An 18,238-nucleotide genomic window follows, 5' to 3' on the forward strand; every position below is an offset into this window, starting at 1 on the left:
AGCTATTGGTGGTGGCGTAGTCTTGGTGGGGTGGTCTTGGCAGGATGTTTTTTTTGGGGTGGTCTTGGTGGTGGGGTGGTCTTGGTGATGGGGTGGTCTTTGTGGGGTGGTCTTGGTGATGGGGTGGTCTTTGTGGGGTGGTCTTGGTGATGGGGTGGTCTTGGTGGTCGTGGTCTTGGTGATGGGGTGGTCTTTGTGGGGTGGTCTTGGTGATGGGGTGGTCTTGGTGGTCGTGGTCTTGGTGATGGGGTGGTCTTGGTGGGGTGGTCTTGGTGATGGGGTGGTCTTGATGGTCAGTGGTCTTGGTGGTGCGGTGGTCTTGGTGGTGGGGTGGTCTTGGTGGTGGGGTGGGCCCTCCTCTCACCTTGCAATCAATCATCCACACGTCCATACCTTTCAATTGTGCATGTTAAGATCAGACCTGGCCAGGTAGCTGGACAGGAAAGATCTTAGAGCACTTGCAGGGGAATTGGTTCAGTGTAATTTTGACTATTCTTGCTTGTCATGGTATGACAGTGCCCCCAGCAACTTGAGAAATATACTTCAAACAAGCTAGTTAGGATAGTCCTGCAGCTCCCCACTCGTACTCAGACCAGCCCCACTTCAACAGCCTGTGGTGGCTCAGGGTGGAAAAGAGAGTATCCATGATAAAGCTAGTATATAGAATTTATAAAGGGGAGGTGCCAAGCTACCTTCAAAATTACTTCCAATATGTAAAAAACAACCATAGCCATGAAAGCAAAGGTAGAGACACAAACATAGTTCCGTTTAGATTCAAACTCATTGCGTACGGCCAGTAGACCTTTCTTTACTCAGCTGCAGTAGTGTGGAACAGCCTGCCCACCAGCATTAACAGGCCCCCGGGTTAACTGGCTTCAAAAAGCATGTACGATCATGGCTATCGGCATAGGAAAGAGAGGGTAGCATATTTATTTATTATTCTTTTATCTTAAACTGTATATGCATATTGTATCTTAATGTTTTATGATGTTGTTTTATGTTGATGTATGTCCTGTTTTTTTAATACCAGGGACCATGATGGAAATAAGTGCTTGCATTTTATCATGTTTTTATTCCTTGGATGATGTCTCTAATCCACAATAAAATCAATCAATCAATCAGCCAGACAGGGAGACACAAAGTAAGAAGGCAGGGGCTCACTTGTCAAACTGATAAAGGGAACCAGCAGCCTTTGATTTCAGAAAGGGGTTGTTTTAATTTTGCAGTCAATGTTAGAAAATACATTAAGATGATTCATCTTTAAAATGTTAGGTCCCCCTCGAAAAAAACGAGATGGTTCATCTCAAAAAATAACATTTCAAATAAAATTAAGATCAACTGAATGCTCAGTGCTGGTGAATGCAAAGCATGGAGAACATCTCTTCTTGTAAAGTGCTGCCTCCTTATTATGCAACACTGTCGCCCCACACCATCCACTGGTGATACCTGCAGCTGGGCTCTGACTCCGTCTGACTGGGTGATTTACAGACCTTGATACCTGCAGCTGGGCTCTGACTCCGTCTGACTGGGTGATTTACAGACCTTGATACCTGCAGCTGGGGCTCTGACTCCGTCTGACTGGGTGATTTACAGACCTTGATACCTGCAGCTGGGCTCTGACTCCGTCTGACTGGGTGATTTACAGACCTTGATACCTGCAGCTGGGGCTCTGACTCCGTCTGACTGGGTGATTTACAGACCTTGATACCTGCAGCTGGGGCTCTGACTCTGTCTGACTGGGTGATTTACAGACCTTGATACCTGCAGCTGGGTCTCTGACTCCGTCTGACTGGGTGATTTACAGACCTTGATACCTGCAGCTGGGCTCTGACTCCGTCTGACTGGGTGATTTACAGACCTTGATACCTGCAGCTGGGGCTCTGACTCCGTCTGACTGGGTGATTTACAGACCTTGATACCTGCAGCTGGGGCTCTGACTCCGTCTGACTGGGTGATTTACAGACCTTGATACCTGCAGCTGGGGCTCTGACTCCGTCTGACTGATTTACAGACCTCGATAGCTTGCCAGAGCAGATAGGTGAGTCACCTCCCCAGCAGGGATAGGGGAAAGCAGCAGAGGCCAGATAGGTTGTTGCTAGCGTGTGTCCCTGTGTGCGACCAGCAACACGGACAATCATGCACACATATGTACACACGCACACGCACACACGCATGATGCACCAGCAGCAACAGGCCACCAGAGTTCTGAGATCTCTTTCATGGGATTGAATGTCCGACTCCATGCCTCGCCAAGCTGTCTTCTATCTTCTCTCTCTCCCTAACTCTCTCTCTCTCCTTCTTTACCTCTCTTTCAGACTCCACCTCCGCCTAGACTGAGCCTGGAGAGACTAGACTGAGCCTGGAGAGACTAGACTGGAGAGACTAGTTTCAGTTTCAGTTTAGACTTTATTTGAACAGGGACAGCACACATTAATGAACATAAAGTAGATGTGTGAGACAGTGTCAGCCTAAACTCATTTTCAACTGTGGTCCCTGGGCCTGGTGTTAAAACCGCTAAAAAGAAAGCATACATTTTTGGCATACAGTTAATTAAGAACAGGTTAAAAACACATCAAAATATTTACATCAGACATGTACAGACAATGTACAAACAAACAATAATTCTACATATTAGGTACAGGCAAAAATCAAGAATCAAGAGGTTTATTTGTCACATACATACCAGGGCATACAGTGAAATGCGGGTGGTCATGCAAAATAATAAAATAGGCATAGAAAAAAATGTAATAGGTAAGACACAAGATATGCATGGTAAAAAAAGACATGCTAAGTTCCTGAGAAACTGGTTCCTATATACACTACTATACAATATACAATTTACAATTTTAACTCTTTAACTCCTTAAAGTATCTAAACTATACTATACAGTACTTTATATTTTTAAAGTGACATTTTGTTTAAAGTGATTGTTTTAGTGGTTGCCACATGATTGTTGTGTGTGTGTGTCTGTGTGTGCTCATGTGTACTTGTGAGTGGAGAGTTCAGTGTTCAGTGTTCTGATGGCCTGGGGGAAGAAGCTGAGCCGGAGTCTCTCTGTTCTTGCAGCGTGTGACCGTAGGCGCTTGCCTGACCGCAGCAGCTTGAACAGGCTGTTGTTGGGGTGGTGGGGGTCTTTCATAATTCTGCAGGCTCTGGATTTGCACCTCCTGTTATATAAGTCCTGCAGGGGTGGTAGTGCAATACCCATAGTACGCTCTGCTGAGCGCACCACTCCTGGAGTGCCTTCCTGTCCTGTGTCGTGCTGTTTCCAAACCAGGCAGTGATCTTTCCAGTCAGAATGCTCTCTACAGCCCCGGAATAGAAGGAGTGGAGTATCTTCCCCGATACTCTGAACTTCCTTAGCTGTCTCAGGTGATAGAGGCGCTGTTTCGCCTTTTTGACCACAGAATCTGTGTGTGTAGACCATGTCAAGTCCTCTGTGATGTGGACTCCCAGGTACTTGAAACTGCTCACCCTGTCCACGATAGCCCCGTTTATCCACAGTGGCGTGTGTGTCCCCTGCTGTATTCTCCTAAAATCAGCTCTTTGGTTTTACCAATGTTCAGGAGTAGGCTGTTATCCTGGCACCAGCATGCCAGTTCATCAACCTCCTCCCGATAGGCCTTCTCGTCATTGTTAGAGATCAGCCCCACCACCACGTGTCATCCGCAAACTTCACTATGGAGTTGGAGCTGAACCTGGCCACACAGTCATGTGTGTACAGTGAATACAGCAGGGGGCTCAGAACGCAGCCCTGGGGGGACCCGATACTCAGGGTGATTTTGCTGGAGGTATGACCCCCCACCCTGACCGCCTGGGGCCTGTCACTTAGAAAGTCCAGGATCCAGACGCTCATGGCAGAGCTCAGACCCAGATCGATCAGCTTGTCAACCAGTCTGGTGGGGACTATGGTGTTGAAAGCTGAACTATAGTCAATGAACAGCAATCTCACATAGCCCCCCTTCTGACTGTCAAGGTGAGATAGTGTGTTGTGTAGTAATTGGGAGACCGCATTGTCAGTGGACCTGTTTGTCCTATATGCGAACTGCAGTGGGTCCATGTTACTAGGGATAGATGCACAGATGTGGTCCTTGACCAGCCTCTCAAAGCATTTCATGACCACAGAGGTGAGTGCCACTGGTCTGTAGTCATTAACACTTTGGGTGCCGGTCTAAACCACATTTCATGGGTGCATGAGGAAGGATAATAACGATAATCTAGCGTTGATTTCAGGAAGATTCGATAATCAGGCGAAAAATGGCAACGTGATAACTGGATTCCACTAAAACGCTATTATTGCGTCTTTTTCCTGGGATTACTAAGAATCACCAAAACTATATTCATATTCAAAACGGTATAAAACGGAAATGTACGGATGAAAAAATTATCTGTTTTTTGCATGTTGACCAGAAGCAACTCACTGACAATCGACGGTGTTATTAGATCCATAGCTATAATATAAAGTATAGGTTTAGCTCTACAAACAATGTGAGCGCTCACATGGGGTTAATGGGCGGCAAGGCCAGATGCACTTCCCGGAAGGGGTGTGGCACCCAATGTGTTAAGGCCTGCTGGAGAGGAGTTTTCTGGCACAGGGATTATAGTCGACATTTTGAAGCAGGCAGGGACCACGGACTCAGCCAGGGATAGATTGAATATGGATGTAAATACTGGGGCCAGCTGATTTGCACAAGCATAGGGGTTAGAGTTCTGCAGGGCTGTTGTGTTCACATGTGTAGTTATTTCTTAACCATGTTTTGAAAGTGTGTTTGAATGATCTGTGTGTTTCTATATTGCGGATGTAACTTGGAATGGAGTTCCAGGTCTTGGCAGCTCTCACGGAGAGGGCTGATTGGCTAAATGTACTTTTCCTTAATGGAACAGCCAAGTCACCCGGTACAACAGTTCTGGTGAACCTGCTGCTGGGGGTGAAAAAAATCGAAAAGTGGGGGTGGGGCTAGACCATGGAGGATTTTGAAGACCAGACTGGCATCGGTTAGTTTGATGATGTTGTCCCAGCTCAAGAGGGAACTAGACTGGAGAGACTGGACTACACTGGACTGGAGAGACTCAGCCTGGGGAGACTAGACTGGATAGACTAGAGAGAGAGAGAGAGAGAGAGAGAGAGAGAGAGAGAGAGAGAGAGAGAGAGAGAGAGAGAGAGAGAGAGAGAGAGAGAGAGAGAGAGAGAGAGAGAGAGAGAGAGAGAGAGAGAGAGAGAGAGGGAGAGAGACATAGAGGGGGATAGAGAGAGTGATGAAAGGAGAGCCAGAGAGAGGGAGAGAAGATGGAGGGAAAGGGAGAGAGAGGGAGATAGGGGGAGAGAGAGACAGAGATAGACAGAGAGAGAGAGAGAGAGAGAGAGAGAGAGAGAGAGAGAGAGAGAGAGAGAGAGAGAGAGAGAGAGAGAGAGAGAGAGAGAGAGAGAGAGAGAGAGAGAGAGAGAGAGAGAGAGAGAGAGAGAGAGAGAGAGAGGGTGGAGGGAGAGGGAGAGAGAGGGAGAGATACAGAGAGAGAGGGGGAGAGAGAGAGGGAGATAGAGAGAGGGAGATAGGGAGAGGGAGATAGGGAGAGGGGGAAAAGAGAGAAAGGAAGGGTGGATAGAGAGAATGTAGGATGCATGTAGGAGAACATCTAAGTAGTAGGCTACAGTAGGGTGACCATATTTTGATTTCCAAAAAAGAGGACATGCCCCCCCAGCCTCGAGATACTTAATGATACTCAGGCATGCGTTGCTCATGGGACGACTGGTTGCACTATGTTTTAATGACACCGCGCACGCGCTCCCGCGCATGCACATAGATGTTCCCTCGCATAGCACAGACTAAAGACAGTGCCTAATTGCCTCTACGAATGGAATGTAACACATTTCATTCACAAGTTTTGTGTGAATGTATCTGAGAACGTATTTGAACACACCTGACGACCGGCCATATTGTTATGCAAAGTAGTACTTAGCGAGTTGGCGCATCAGTCGGGTGCAGCGCATTCCTGTGTGCACGCGTGTGTTATGGTTTGTAACCGACCCCAATCGCACAACACAAGACAGGTATGATGGTTTGCCAAGAAACAGATATTTATTGAGAGACAGGGAAAAAAGGGCACTGTCCCTTTAAGGGAGAACACAAATACAGGAATATAACAAGAGGGGAAAAACTAGGTGCCTTTAAGAGGCGGGCAGGAAAAGGGTACACTAAGGGAAGGTTAATGAACGCTAGGGGAAACATTAAAGGAACGCTAGGGGAAGGTTAAGGAAACAGAGGAACTAGAGACTAGGAGATGTCGGGACAAGGAGAGCTAGGGAACAGGAGAACTGGGGACTAGGAGAACTAGGGACAAGGAACTAGGTGGAACTAGAAGGGGAGAACTTGGGACCAGGAACTAGGTGGAACTAGAAGGGGAGAACTAGGGACAGAGGGGACTGAGGCCCGCGTAGGTGGGCTGGGGACAGGGAGGAACTGGGGACTGGTGGGAAAACATCTGGGCCGCTCTGCAGAACAGAGGAGAGGGTTAATATTCAAAAGGGAACAAACAGAGCAGATGCAGAACAGTCCAAATAAACAAAGTAACAAAGTAATAATATCTTCGTGTGACAAACACACAGGGGGAGATGTAATGTCCAAAAATACTATCTAAGTGAGAACAAAAACAGAGTGGGAGATGAAATGTCCAAACTACTAACTAAGTGAGAACAAAAACAGAGTGGGAGATGAAATGTCCAAACTACTAACTAAGTGAGAACAAGAAAAGGAGGCATTACGCTGGGTGAGTGACATCACAATCAAAACTCACCCAAGCGTATGCGGAATGGTACAGGAACGCAGCGGGACGGGGGCAAGAGGCATTACGCTGGGTGAGTGACATCACAATCAAAACTCACCCAGGCGTATGCGTAATGGTGCAGGAACAGCAGCGGGACGGGGGCAAGAGGCATTACGCTGGGTGAGTGACATCACAATCAAAACTCACCCAGGCGTATGCGTAATGGTACAGGAACGCAGCGGGACGGGGGCAAGAGGCATTACGCTGGGTGAGTGACATCACAATCAAAACTCACCCAGGCGTATGCGTAATGGTGCAGGAACAGCAGCGGGACGGGGGCAAGAGGCATTACGCTGGGTGAGTGACATCACAATCAAAACTCACCCAGGCGTATGCGTAATGGTACAGGAAACGCAGCGGGACGGGGGCAAGAGGCATTACGCTGGGTGAGTGACATCACAATCAAAACTCACCCAGGCGTATGCGTAATGGTACAGGAAACGCAGCGGGACGGGGGCAAGAGGCATTACGCTGGGTGAGTGACATCACAATCAAAACTCACCCAGGCGTATGCGTAATGGTGCAGGAACAGCAGCGGCGGCGAGGGTGTCGCCACCGGGTAGCTGGCTGTCCGAGCCGAGGAACAGAGTGCTGGAACAGCGGCGGTGGCGAGGGTGTCGTCCACCGGGTAGCCGCTGTCGGAGCCGAGGAACAGGGTGCTGGAACAGCGGCGGTGGCGAGGGTGTCGTCCACCGGGTAGCCGCTGTCGGAGCCGAGGAACAGAGTGCTGGAACAGCGGCGGTGGCGAGGGTGTCGTCCACCGGGTAGCCGCTGTCGGAGCCGAGGAACAGGGTGCTGGAACAGCGGCGGTGGCGAGGGTGTCGTCCACCGGGTAGCCGCTGTCGGAGCCGAGGAACAGAGTGGCGCGCCACACCTTGGTGTGCACGTCGGAACCGAGAGACGCCTCGGGGTGCGTCTGCGAGGAGGAGTGTGCCAAGCACGAGGATCCTTGGAAGATGCGCGTTGCGCGCTGGAGACTGGAGAGCGTGCCAAGCCCTTGAAGATGCGCGTTGCGCGCTGGTGACTGGAGAGCGTGCCAAGCCCTTGCAGATGCGCGTTGCGCGCTGGTGACTGGAGAGCGTGCCAAGCACGAGGATCCTTGGAAGATGCGCGTTGCGCGCTGGAGACTGGAGAGCGTGCCAAGCCCTTGAAGATGCGCGTTGCGCGCTGGTGACTGGAGAGCGTGCCAAGCCCTTGCAGATGCGCGTTGCGCGCTGGTGACTGGAGAGCGTGCCAAGCCCGAGGGTCCGGGAGATGCGCGTTGGTCTAGATGTGCGTCAGGACGAACAGCTGCGCTGGGGTCTGCAGTGGAGCGCTGGGGTGCCTCCCGTGGAAGTACAGGGAGCGCAGAACAGTCTCCTCCACAGGCTACGGCGACAGCAGACGAAGGCTGGAGCAAAACATCTCAAGGCTGGAGAAATCCATATACAGCATTGGTAGACCAGAGGATCTCCCGAAAGAGTCTAGATGTTAGAGAATATGACTCAGCATGAATACAACACGACCCCACGCCGAAACGAGGGGAAGAGCCCTGGTATTTAAAGCCCACAGGGGAACTAATTAGCCTGCCACCACAGGTGCGAGAGGTAATTGATAATAGTCCAGGTGTGGCCACTGAGAGTAAACGAGAGTAAAGAACGAGAGGGTGGGGGCTAGAGAGAGTGAGTGAGAAGGGAATTTCTAACAGTAGGCTTAAAGAAAACAGAGAAAGTTGGTGAGCAGCGGACAAAACCTCACAGTACCCCCCCCTCAACGGGAGCCACCTGGCGACCCAAAACAAATACAGACAGAGTGGCAGGGGGCAAAACAAGACAAAAACAAAAGGTACTGGCCAAGCCAGCAGGGGAAGCCACCACAAGAGTGGGGCTAGCAAAAGAAACAGGGTCGCCGAGGGGTAACTAGGGTAGCAGAGGGGCAACAGGAGGAACTGGCCTAGAGGAAACCGGGCCTAGAGGAACCGGGTCAGGAGGAACTGGGTCCAGAGAACTAGCCTAGAGAACTGGCCAAGAGAACTGGCCTAGAGAACCGGTCTAGAGAACTGGTTTAGAGAACTGGCCTAGAGAACTGGTCTAGAGAACTGGTCTAGAGGAACTGGTCTAGAGGAACTGAGGGGCAAGCAGGGTAGCTAAGGGGTAACCATGGTAGCACCGGGAAAGGGCTAGCAGAGGGAAAGGGTAGCTGCCAAGGCACTGATAGCTACAGGGCCTATGCTAGCTGTACTGCTACATCAACATAGAGGCTGCGCTAGCTGCCGAGCTAGGCTAGCAGGGGGAAAGGGTAGCTGCCAAGGCACTGATAGCTACAGGGCCTATGCCAGCTGTACTGCTACATTAACATAGAGGCTGCGCTAGCTGCCGGAGCTAGGCTGGCAGACAGGGCTGGACCAGCATGAGAGAACAAGCTAGCTGGAAGGACAGTCCTAGCTGTGTGAGATAAACTGACCTTGCTAGCTGAAGGGCAGTCCTAGCAGTGTGAGATAAACTGACCTTGCTAGCTGAAAAGGCAGTCCTAGCAGTGGGAGAAAAACTGACCTTGCTAGCTGAAAAGGCAGTCCTAGCAGTGAGAGATAAACTGACCTTGCTAGCTGAAAAGGCAGTCCTAGCAGTGGGAGATAAACTGACCTTGCTAGCTGAAAGGGCAGTCCTAGCAGTGGGATAAACTACACAAAAAAGTGGAGGCCATGCAGAGGGACCGGGTTAGCTGCTTGGGCCTGGCTAGCTACAGGGCCTATGCCAGCTGCAAGGCTGCATTAACATAGAGGCTGTGCTAGCAGCCGGGGCTAAGCTAGCAGACTGGGGCTCTGCTGAGGGACAGGGTTAGCTGCCAGGGCATGGCTAGCTACAGGGCCCATGCCAGCAGCAAGGGCTGCATAAACATAGAGGCTGTGCTAGCCGCCGAGGCAAAGCTAGCAGACAGGGCCATGCTGGTAGTAGAGGCCTAACAAGCTGCAGGGGGGTCAAACAGGGCTAAGAGGGGAGCTAAACAGGGCTAACAGGGAAGCAAATGGGGGAGTCAACAGGCTAACAGGGGAGCTAACCGGGGAGACCAACAAGCTAACAGGGGAGCTAACAGGCTAACAAGGAAGCTAGAGGGGAGCTAGAGGGAACAAGAAAAAAAAAGGCAAACTCAACATACACCGTCTGTGCTGGCTGGGGTCGTCGATGTGGTGGGGTCGTACTGTTATGGTTTGTAACCGACCCCAATCGCACAACACAAGACAGGTATGATGGTTTGCCAAGAAACAGATATTTATTGAGAGACAGGGAAAAAAGGGCACTGTCCCTTTAAGGGAGAACACAAATACAGGAATATAACAAGAGGGGAAAAACTAGGTGCCTTTAAGAGGCGGGCAGGAAAAGGGTACACTAAGGGAAGGTTAATGAACGCTAGGGGAAACATTAAAGGAACGCTAGGGGAAGGTTAAGGAAACAGAGGAACTAGAGACTAGGAGATGTCGGGACAAGGAGAGCTAGGGAACAGGAGAACTGGGGACTAGGAGAACTAGGGACAAGGAACTAGGTGGAACTAGAAGGGGAGAACTTGGGACCAGGAACTAGGTGGAACTAGAAGGGGAGAACTAGGGACAGAGGGGACTGAGGCCCGCGTAGGTGGGCTGGGGACAGGGAGGAACTGGGGACTGGTGGGAAAACATCTGGGCCGCTCTGCAGAACAGAGGAGAGGGTTAATATTCAAAAGGGAACAAACAGAGCAGATGCAGAACAGTCCAAATAAACAAAGTAACAAAGTAATAATATCTTCGTGTGACAAACACACAGGGGGAGATGTAATGTCCAAAAATACTATCTAAGTGAGAACAAAAACAGAGTGGGAGATGAAATGTCCAAACTACTAACTAAGTGAGAACAAAAACAGAGTGGGAGATGAAATGTCCAAACTACTAACTAAGTGAGAACAAAAACAGAGTGGGAGATGAAATGTCCAAACTACTAACTAAGTGAGAACAAGAAAAGGAGGCATTACGCTGGGTGAGTGACATCACAATCAAAACTCACCCAAGCGTATGCGGAATGGTACAGGAACGCAGCGGGACGGGGGCAAGAGGCATTACGCTGGGTGAGTGACATCACAATCAAAACTCACCCAGGCGTATGCGTAATGGTGCAGGAACAGCAGCGGGACGGGGGCAAGAGGCATTACGCTGGGTGAGTGACATCACAATCAAAACTCACCCAGGCGTATGCGTAATGGTACAGGAACGCAGCGGGACGGGGGCAAGAGGCATTACGCTGGGTGAGTGACATCACAATCAAAACTCACCCAGGCGTATGCGTAATGGTGCAGGAACAGCAGCGGGACGGGGGCAAGAGGCATTACGCTGGGTGAGTGACATCACAATCAAAACTCACCCAGGCGTATGCGTAATGGTACAGGAAACGCAGCGGGACGGGGGCAAGAGGCATTACGCTGGGTGAGTGACATCACAATCAAAACTCACCCAGGCGTATGCGTAATGGTACATGAAACGCAGCGGGACGGGGGCAAGAGGCATTACGCTGGGTGAGTGACATCACAATCAAAACTCACCCAGGCGTATGCGTAATGGTGCAGGAACAGCAGCGGCGGCGAGGGTGTCGCCACCGGGTAGCTGGCTGTCCGAGCCGAGGAACAGAGTGCTGGAACAGCGGCGGTGGCGAGGGTGTCGTCCACCGGGTAGCCGCTGTCGGAGCCGAGGAACAGGGTGCTGGAACAGCGGCGGTGGCGAGGGTGTCGTCCACCGGGTAGCCGCTGTCGGAGCCGAGGAACAGAGTGCTGGAACAGCGGCGGTGGCGAGGGTGTCGTCCACCGGGTAGCCGCTGTCGGAGCCGAGGAACAGGGTGCTGGAACAGCGGCGGTGGCGAGGGTGTCGTCCACCGGGTAGCCGCTGTCGGAGCCGAGGAACAGAGTGGCGCGCCACACCTTGGTGTGCACGTCGGAACCGAGAGACGCCTCGGGGTGCGTCTGCGAGGAGGAGTGTGCCAAGCACGAGGATCCTTGGAAGATGCGCGTTGCGCGCTGGAGACTGGAGAGCGTGCCAAGCCCTTGAAGATGCGCGTTGCGCGCTGGTGACTGGAGAGCGTGCCAAGCCCTTGCAGATGCGCGTTGCGCGCTGGTGACTGGAGAGCGTGCCAAGCACGAGGATCCTTGGAAGATGCGCGTTGCGCGCTGGAGACTGGAGAGCGTGCCAAGCCCTTGAAGATGCACGTTGCGCGCTGGTGACTGGAGAGCGTGCCAAGCCCTTGCAGATGCGCGTTGCGCGCTGGTGACTGGAGAGCGTGCCAAGCCCGAGGGTCCGGGAGATGCGCGTTGGTCTAGATGTGCGTCAGGACGAACAGCTGCGCTGGGGTCTGCAGTGGAGCGCTGGGGTGCCTCCCGTGGAAGTACAGGGAGCGCAGAACAGTCTCCTCCACAGGCTACGGCGACAGCAGACGAAGGCTGGAGCAAAACATCTCAAGGCTGGAGAAATCCATATACAGCATTGGTAGACCAGAGGATCTCCCGAAAGAGTCTAGATGTTAGAGAATATGACTCAGCATGAATACAACACGACCCCACGCCGAAACGAGGGGAAGAGCCCTGGTATTTAAAGCCCACAGGGGAACTAATTAGCCTGCCACCACAGGTGCGAGAGGTAATTGATAATAGTCCAGGTGTGGCCACTGAGAGTAAACGAGAGTAAAGAACGAGAGGGTGGGGGCTAGAGAGAGTGAGTGAGAAGGGAATTTCTAACAGTAGGCTTAAAGAAAACAGAGAAAGTTGGTGAGCAGCGGACAAAACCTCACAGCGTGTGCACATCCGTGCATGTGCGTGCTTCTGCTCACAGACTAGGGGTGGGAATCACCAGTTTAATCACGATACGATACGATATCGATTCTTTGGACAACGATATTATCCGATATCACACAGTCTGCCACGATACGATACGATACGATTCGATTCAGGTGCCTGCGATCGATATGAGACGATATTATGTGCCCATTTAATACAATCAGTAACATTTAAATCAACAAAAAAAGGCAATGGAAATATCATGACATTTTTATTTTTGAGCTCTTCTAGACATTTAAATGAAAAACAATCTATTGTTTTTAATACAACTGTTTTTGGTTCATTTCTTTTTTTTCTCGATATTAATATCCTATTCACTGTCACAGAGCTGTATTTTGGCTGGAAAAGCATATTGGGAGTCCCAAGGTGCAGTACCGGCCAGATCCTGTTAGTGGGGCTATCCCAGAGAATGCACCCTCCCAGTCCACACTTCTCTCTGCCTATGGCTCTGGGTTAGCTTGTTAGCTCACGCTAAAGTAACGTTATCTTCGATCTTTAACGTGACGTGGGCATAATGGAGTGACGAGGATTGCAAAGCAGGTTAGATGCATTGGACCCGTTGTGGAATAAAACAGCAGGGACATGTTTTGGGTCACAGAATAGGCACACTAGTCTTGCTCTATTGACGCTCTAGACGCTACTGCTGTTGATGTTAAACGGAGTTTGAGTTTCACAACACTGGGCGCGGGGCGATGACGTCGCCGTCGCCGGATTTTCAAAATAAGATTATCGCAATATGAATCGATCTTTTTACGTGGCATCGATCCTATTTGATTATTGATAATAGATCGATATATCGATCTGGATCGATGTATCGTCCCACCCCTATCACAGACTGGTTGCACGGCGTGCAACCCCGTCCCATGAGCAACGCATGCCGATACTCAACGTTTACTCAAAGATGCATTATTGTTTTAATATATTTAAAGTATGCCTCCTCTCTATGGATATACAATTATTATTTATATTATTTTACTGTATATAACACAACACTATCTCTCTATAACCAAAGACACACCAAACCAAAGTTAACAATCAGCATGCTTGATGATTATGCCTAGAATTATCTGACAAATCTCAATGGCACAATACTTACTTAAAAATCAACCTGTAACAAAATAATAGCTCTCTTTTCAAGTCTTACTGGACAAAAATAAATAACAAAATATATGAAATAATAGAAAATAGAAAATCCTGTTAACAAATATCTTTTTCAGACAAATCGTTTTTTTTGCCATGTTTCAATGAAATATTATGCAATGGTTTCTGCTGTCTCATTTGGTGTATTTAACCTCGATTCATTTTGTTTGCATGCCACCCATCTTCCAGTCAAAGTACTATTATGATTGGGAATATTGTCACTGCTCCGTGGTTACTCCTGTCTGTAGAAACACCACAGTACTGGATTTGATTTGAGTGCTTCATGTGCGACATCAATCGAGTCGAGTGGGGCGCTATAACACATTGGCTTCGGATTTAGTGCGCGCACTAGTGAACTTCGCCTCCCATTTGTTCCGACGGGTCGGTACATTTGGAATTTCTTCTGCAGTTCATCTGTAAAAGTACATTCTTTGGCATTGTGAATGTGAGCTGCGCTCCACTCTGTCCCCTCTTCCTCTGTTTGTGTGTGAGTGTAGTTGTAGAGCCGCCCACAAAGCTTCTCAGGGATTACGTCACACACGCAACAGATTACCGTAGTATTATGTGCAATGCGCCAGTCAATTTAAGTATATGCAAACGGTCCGTGAAAGCCGGACATTTTCATGCAATTATAAACCCCCCCCGGACGGCCCAGACAGGGCGTGAAAAGAGGACATGTCCGGCCAAAAGAGGACGTTTGGTCACCCTAGGCTACAGAGACCAAATACTTCTTCCCGGACACTTCTCCTGAGTTGTCATCCTGACCTCCTCTCAAACAACACTCAGGTTTACTCAGCCTGGAGGCTCTGGAGAAAAACACAGACAAAAAACCTGCTTCTGAACCCCATTCTCATGATGAAATTGGAGTAATTCTTCAGCAAGGAAAAGAATCTTCCTGACAAAAGTGAAGGCTTGGAAGACAGTTGCAAATTCCCTCGACCTGGCTGCTGCTCGGCTGGAGAACGGACAGGGTTCAGTCTCTGAGGTGTCATGGTGAGAGAGCAGGCTGTGTGTGGGGGGGGGGGGGGTCCGGGGAGAGTGGAGGGGTCACACACACACACACACACACCCACACACACATACAGTATACATGCACATTGCATACACATTGAGCTCCATATAGGTCTCTCTGTCTGTCTTTCTCTTTCCCTCTTTCTCTCTCTTTCTCTCTAACTCTTTCTCTCTCTACCTCTCTCTTTATCTCTCTCTATGTCTGACCTTACAGTACCCAATACCGTTTCGGACTTTGTGATTAAATAATACTAATATAATTGTCTTTAAGGATCTTTCTTTGGAGTGGGGAGTGAGCGGGCATGGACACACACACACACACACACACACACACACACACACACACACACACACACACACACACACACACACACACACACACACACACACACACACACACACACACACACGCACACACACACAATGGAAGGATCTACATCTGTGCAGGTCAACAATAGAAGGTTTGTGGGACAACACAGACAACAGAGCCGGCTGGCACACTGGCCGATGTAACATGTGTTCAAAGTGTTGTTCACCAATTAGGGGGTCGAGCTAATGAAGAGCTGAGACTGAGTTATATTCTGTTCTATTCCAATCATTCCATTGGACAGGTTCATAGTTAGACAGACAGAAAGACAGACAGACAGACAGACACACAGATGGACGGACTGACAGAGACAGTTGGACAGACGGACAGAAAGGGAATCATTTGCAGTCAAAGCAGCTAGAACAGTAGTCCCATAGTATTGCTCTTAGCTATCTCTATGGTTTGTGATATCTTTTTCTGTCTCCATAAGAAGAAGTGGAGAGAAACAGGGGCGTTCCCTCGATAGCCGCTGATTTATGGCGCTGACGTTAAACAACAGATAAGCCCTCATCTCGCCTAGACATTATCACATGGGCTTCTTTCCCCATTAATATTCCCTGCGCGAGGCCACACACACGTTAGCTATATAATAGCTAATCCAAATCAATTTATTTAGCTGTAATTACGTTATGATTACAGTGACACCTTGAGGGAAGAACAGATTAAAACATGTCATCTTTGGCTGATTTAATTAGAACATGCCATTAAAAAGGATGATGAGTATGTGAACGCAAACATTAGGCTTTGATTACTGCTCTCATTGAGAGGTAATATTTTGCTAAGTGCTAAACTGCAAAATTGCTTATTAAAAGTACTCGCTTATCAGGGAAGTATAGTGGCAAATTGGCTGCCCCCCCCCCCCCCAAACTCTCTGGACTGTGTTTGTTCATAAATAACTCATTTCTTCATTGATTAGGATGGACAGAGGACTGTGTGTGTGTGTGTGTGTGTGTGTGTGTGTGTGTGAATGAGAATAACACAGCAGTGATTTGGACTAGAGGTCACTCCTAATTTCTGAATGAGAATAACACAGCAGTGATTTGGACTAGAGGCCACGCCTAATGTCTTTCTGAATGAGAATAACACAGCAGTGATTTGGACTAGAGGCCACGCCTAATGTCTTTCTGAATGAGAATAACACAGCAGTGATTTGGACTAGAGGCCACGCCTAATGTCTTTCTGAATGAGAATAAATAACACAGCAGTGTTAGGGTTAAAGATAAGGGTTAGGTCCGGCGTTGCTGATTGTACCACCATGTGTAAACTCAAGATGCATACTGTAGGGTTTGTAGCTTGACATGCTATTGTTCTGTATACTAAGGAATGCACCGATATGAACATTTTGCCAGTTTTGATCGATTTTACCGATATTGATGTGATTTGGTCTATATGGGGGAAAAACTGTAATAAAATCTTGTAAATAGTGAAAAAACTGTAAAAAGAACTAAACTTACTAAAGAGTGCATTAATCACATAACGATATATTGTGTACTGTATATTGTGTGTGTGTGTATTATGGATCAAAAGTAAGATATTTCCTGAGGTTCAACATCCTTTACAATTCTATTGAATTAATACATTTTCCTTTTAATGGATCTCATTAACATGTGAATTTGTATGACGCACAGACTCTATTATGTGTATTTTAGGCTAGTTTTATTCCAAATTATGAAATTCCACCTACTTTAGTATGGCCTTTTAGGTCAAAGTAAGATACACAGACACACAGACACACACCCTCACACACAAAAACGCATGCCATCTAAAGTAAACCCGACTGCAGATATGTGTGTTGGTCGTAACACAGTGTTGTAAGTGAGGTGGTTTGAGAGCACTTTTTCCTCTGGCAGGTAATTTGATTCTGGAAGGTTGGCGTCGGGTGGTCCCGGGGTCAGCCCCATTGCCAGTCTCCACTCTAATAGAGGCGAGAGCCGTGGGGGGACCAGGGGGCTAAAAACCTCCATTAACTTCTACTCCAGCAACACAGGGACAGATGACCACATGACCCTGTGAAGCTGCAGTACTCCCTGATCACGTGACCTGGGAGCAGCAGTGCTGGTGACTAGGCAACTACAGCAGTTGTCATTGGTGGAAAAAACCCACCTGAGGCCATGAGGGGGGTGGGGGTTACTGAAAGTGTACTTTTGACTACTTTGTTTCTTTATTGTTTCTTTATTGGAAGACATTGCTCTGCCCTCAAGCTGTATTTGGATGCTTTTAAAGATGAAGCCTATTTCCATTTGAATTGATTTACATATTGCTGACAACAGCTGTAAATGTTTGATTGGATTTGCAGTTGTGCTACGATGTAAACAAGTAACCAAACGTTCTCCCATCCTCTCCTTTCCTCACCTCTCCTCTCCCCTCCTCTCCTACCCTCTCCTCTCCCCTCCTCTCCTCTTTTCTCCTCTCCTCTCCTTCTGTCTTCTCATTTGTTCTCCATCCTCTCCTTCCATTCCATCCCTTCTCTGTTCTCGCCACTCCTGCTCTCCTCTCCTAATACCCACCTGTGCTGTCCTCTTCCTCCTGCTCCTCCACCACCTCTCCCTCCTTCTGCCCCTCCACCACCTTCTTCCCCCTCCCCCCTCCGCAGTGGGACGCTATCACAGAGATGGACGAGCACAACCGGCCCATCCATACCTTCCAGGTGTGCCACGTGATGGAGCCCAACCAGAACAACTGGCTGCGTTCCAACTGGATCTTCCGCCAGGCGGCCCAGAAGGTGTACGTGGAGCTGCGCTTCACCCTGCGCGACTGCAACTCCATCCCCTGGGTGTCGGGCACCTGCAAGGAGACCTTCAACCTCTTCTACTACGAGACGGACGAGGCCCACGGCATCAAGTTCAAGCCCGCGCAGTACACAAAGATCGACACTATCGCCGCCGACGAGAGCTTCACCCAGATGGACCTCGGCGACCGCATCCTCAAACTCAACACGGAGGTCCGTGAGGTGGGGCCGATCAGCCGCAAGGGCTTCTACCTGGCGTTCCAGGACATCGGGGCGTGCATCGCACTGGTGTCCGTGAGGGTGTACTACAAGAAGTGTCCGTTCACGCTGAGGAACCTGGCGTC

The 18,238-nt window shown here is 49.2% G+C and overlaps 1 protein-coding gene across 1 annotated transcript in view; it reads left to right on the forward strand.

The window, feature by feature from the left end:
- Positions 1 to 732: 732 nt before the first annotated feature.
- LOC311225967 (ephrin type-A receptor 6-like) overlaps positions 733 to 18,238 on the forward strand; it is a gene marked incomplete at its 5' end in the record, with an annotated part of 450,657 nt that continues 433,151 nt past the window's right edge. Inside the window, 2 exons of the mRNA XM_084311353.1 lie at positions 733 to 744; positions 17,760 to 18,235. Coding sequence (XP_084167479.1) covers positions 733 to 744; positions 17,760 to 18,235 — 488 coding nt within the window. The remainder of the gene's footprint in view (positions 745 to 17,759; positions 18,236 to 18,238) is intronic.

This window comes from Notolepis coatsorum, assembly GCF_963971535.1.
Source record: "Notolepis coatsorum genome assembly, chromosome: 3".
NCBI classification, from domain to species: domain Eukaryota; kingdom Metazoa; phylum Chordata; class Actinopteri; order Aulopiformes; family Paralepididae; genus Notolepis; species Notolepis coatsorum.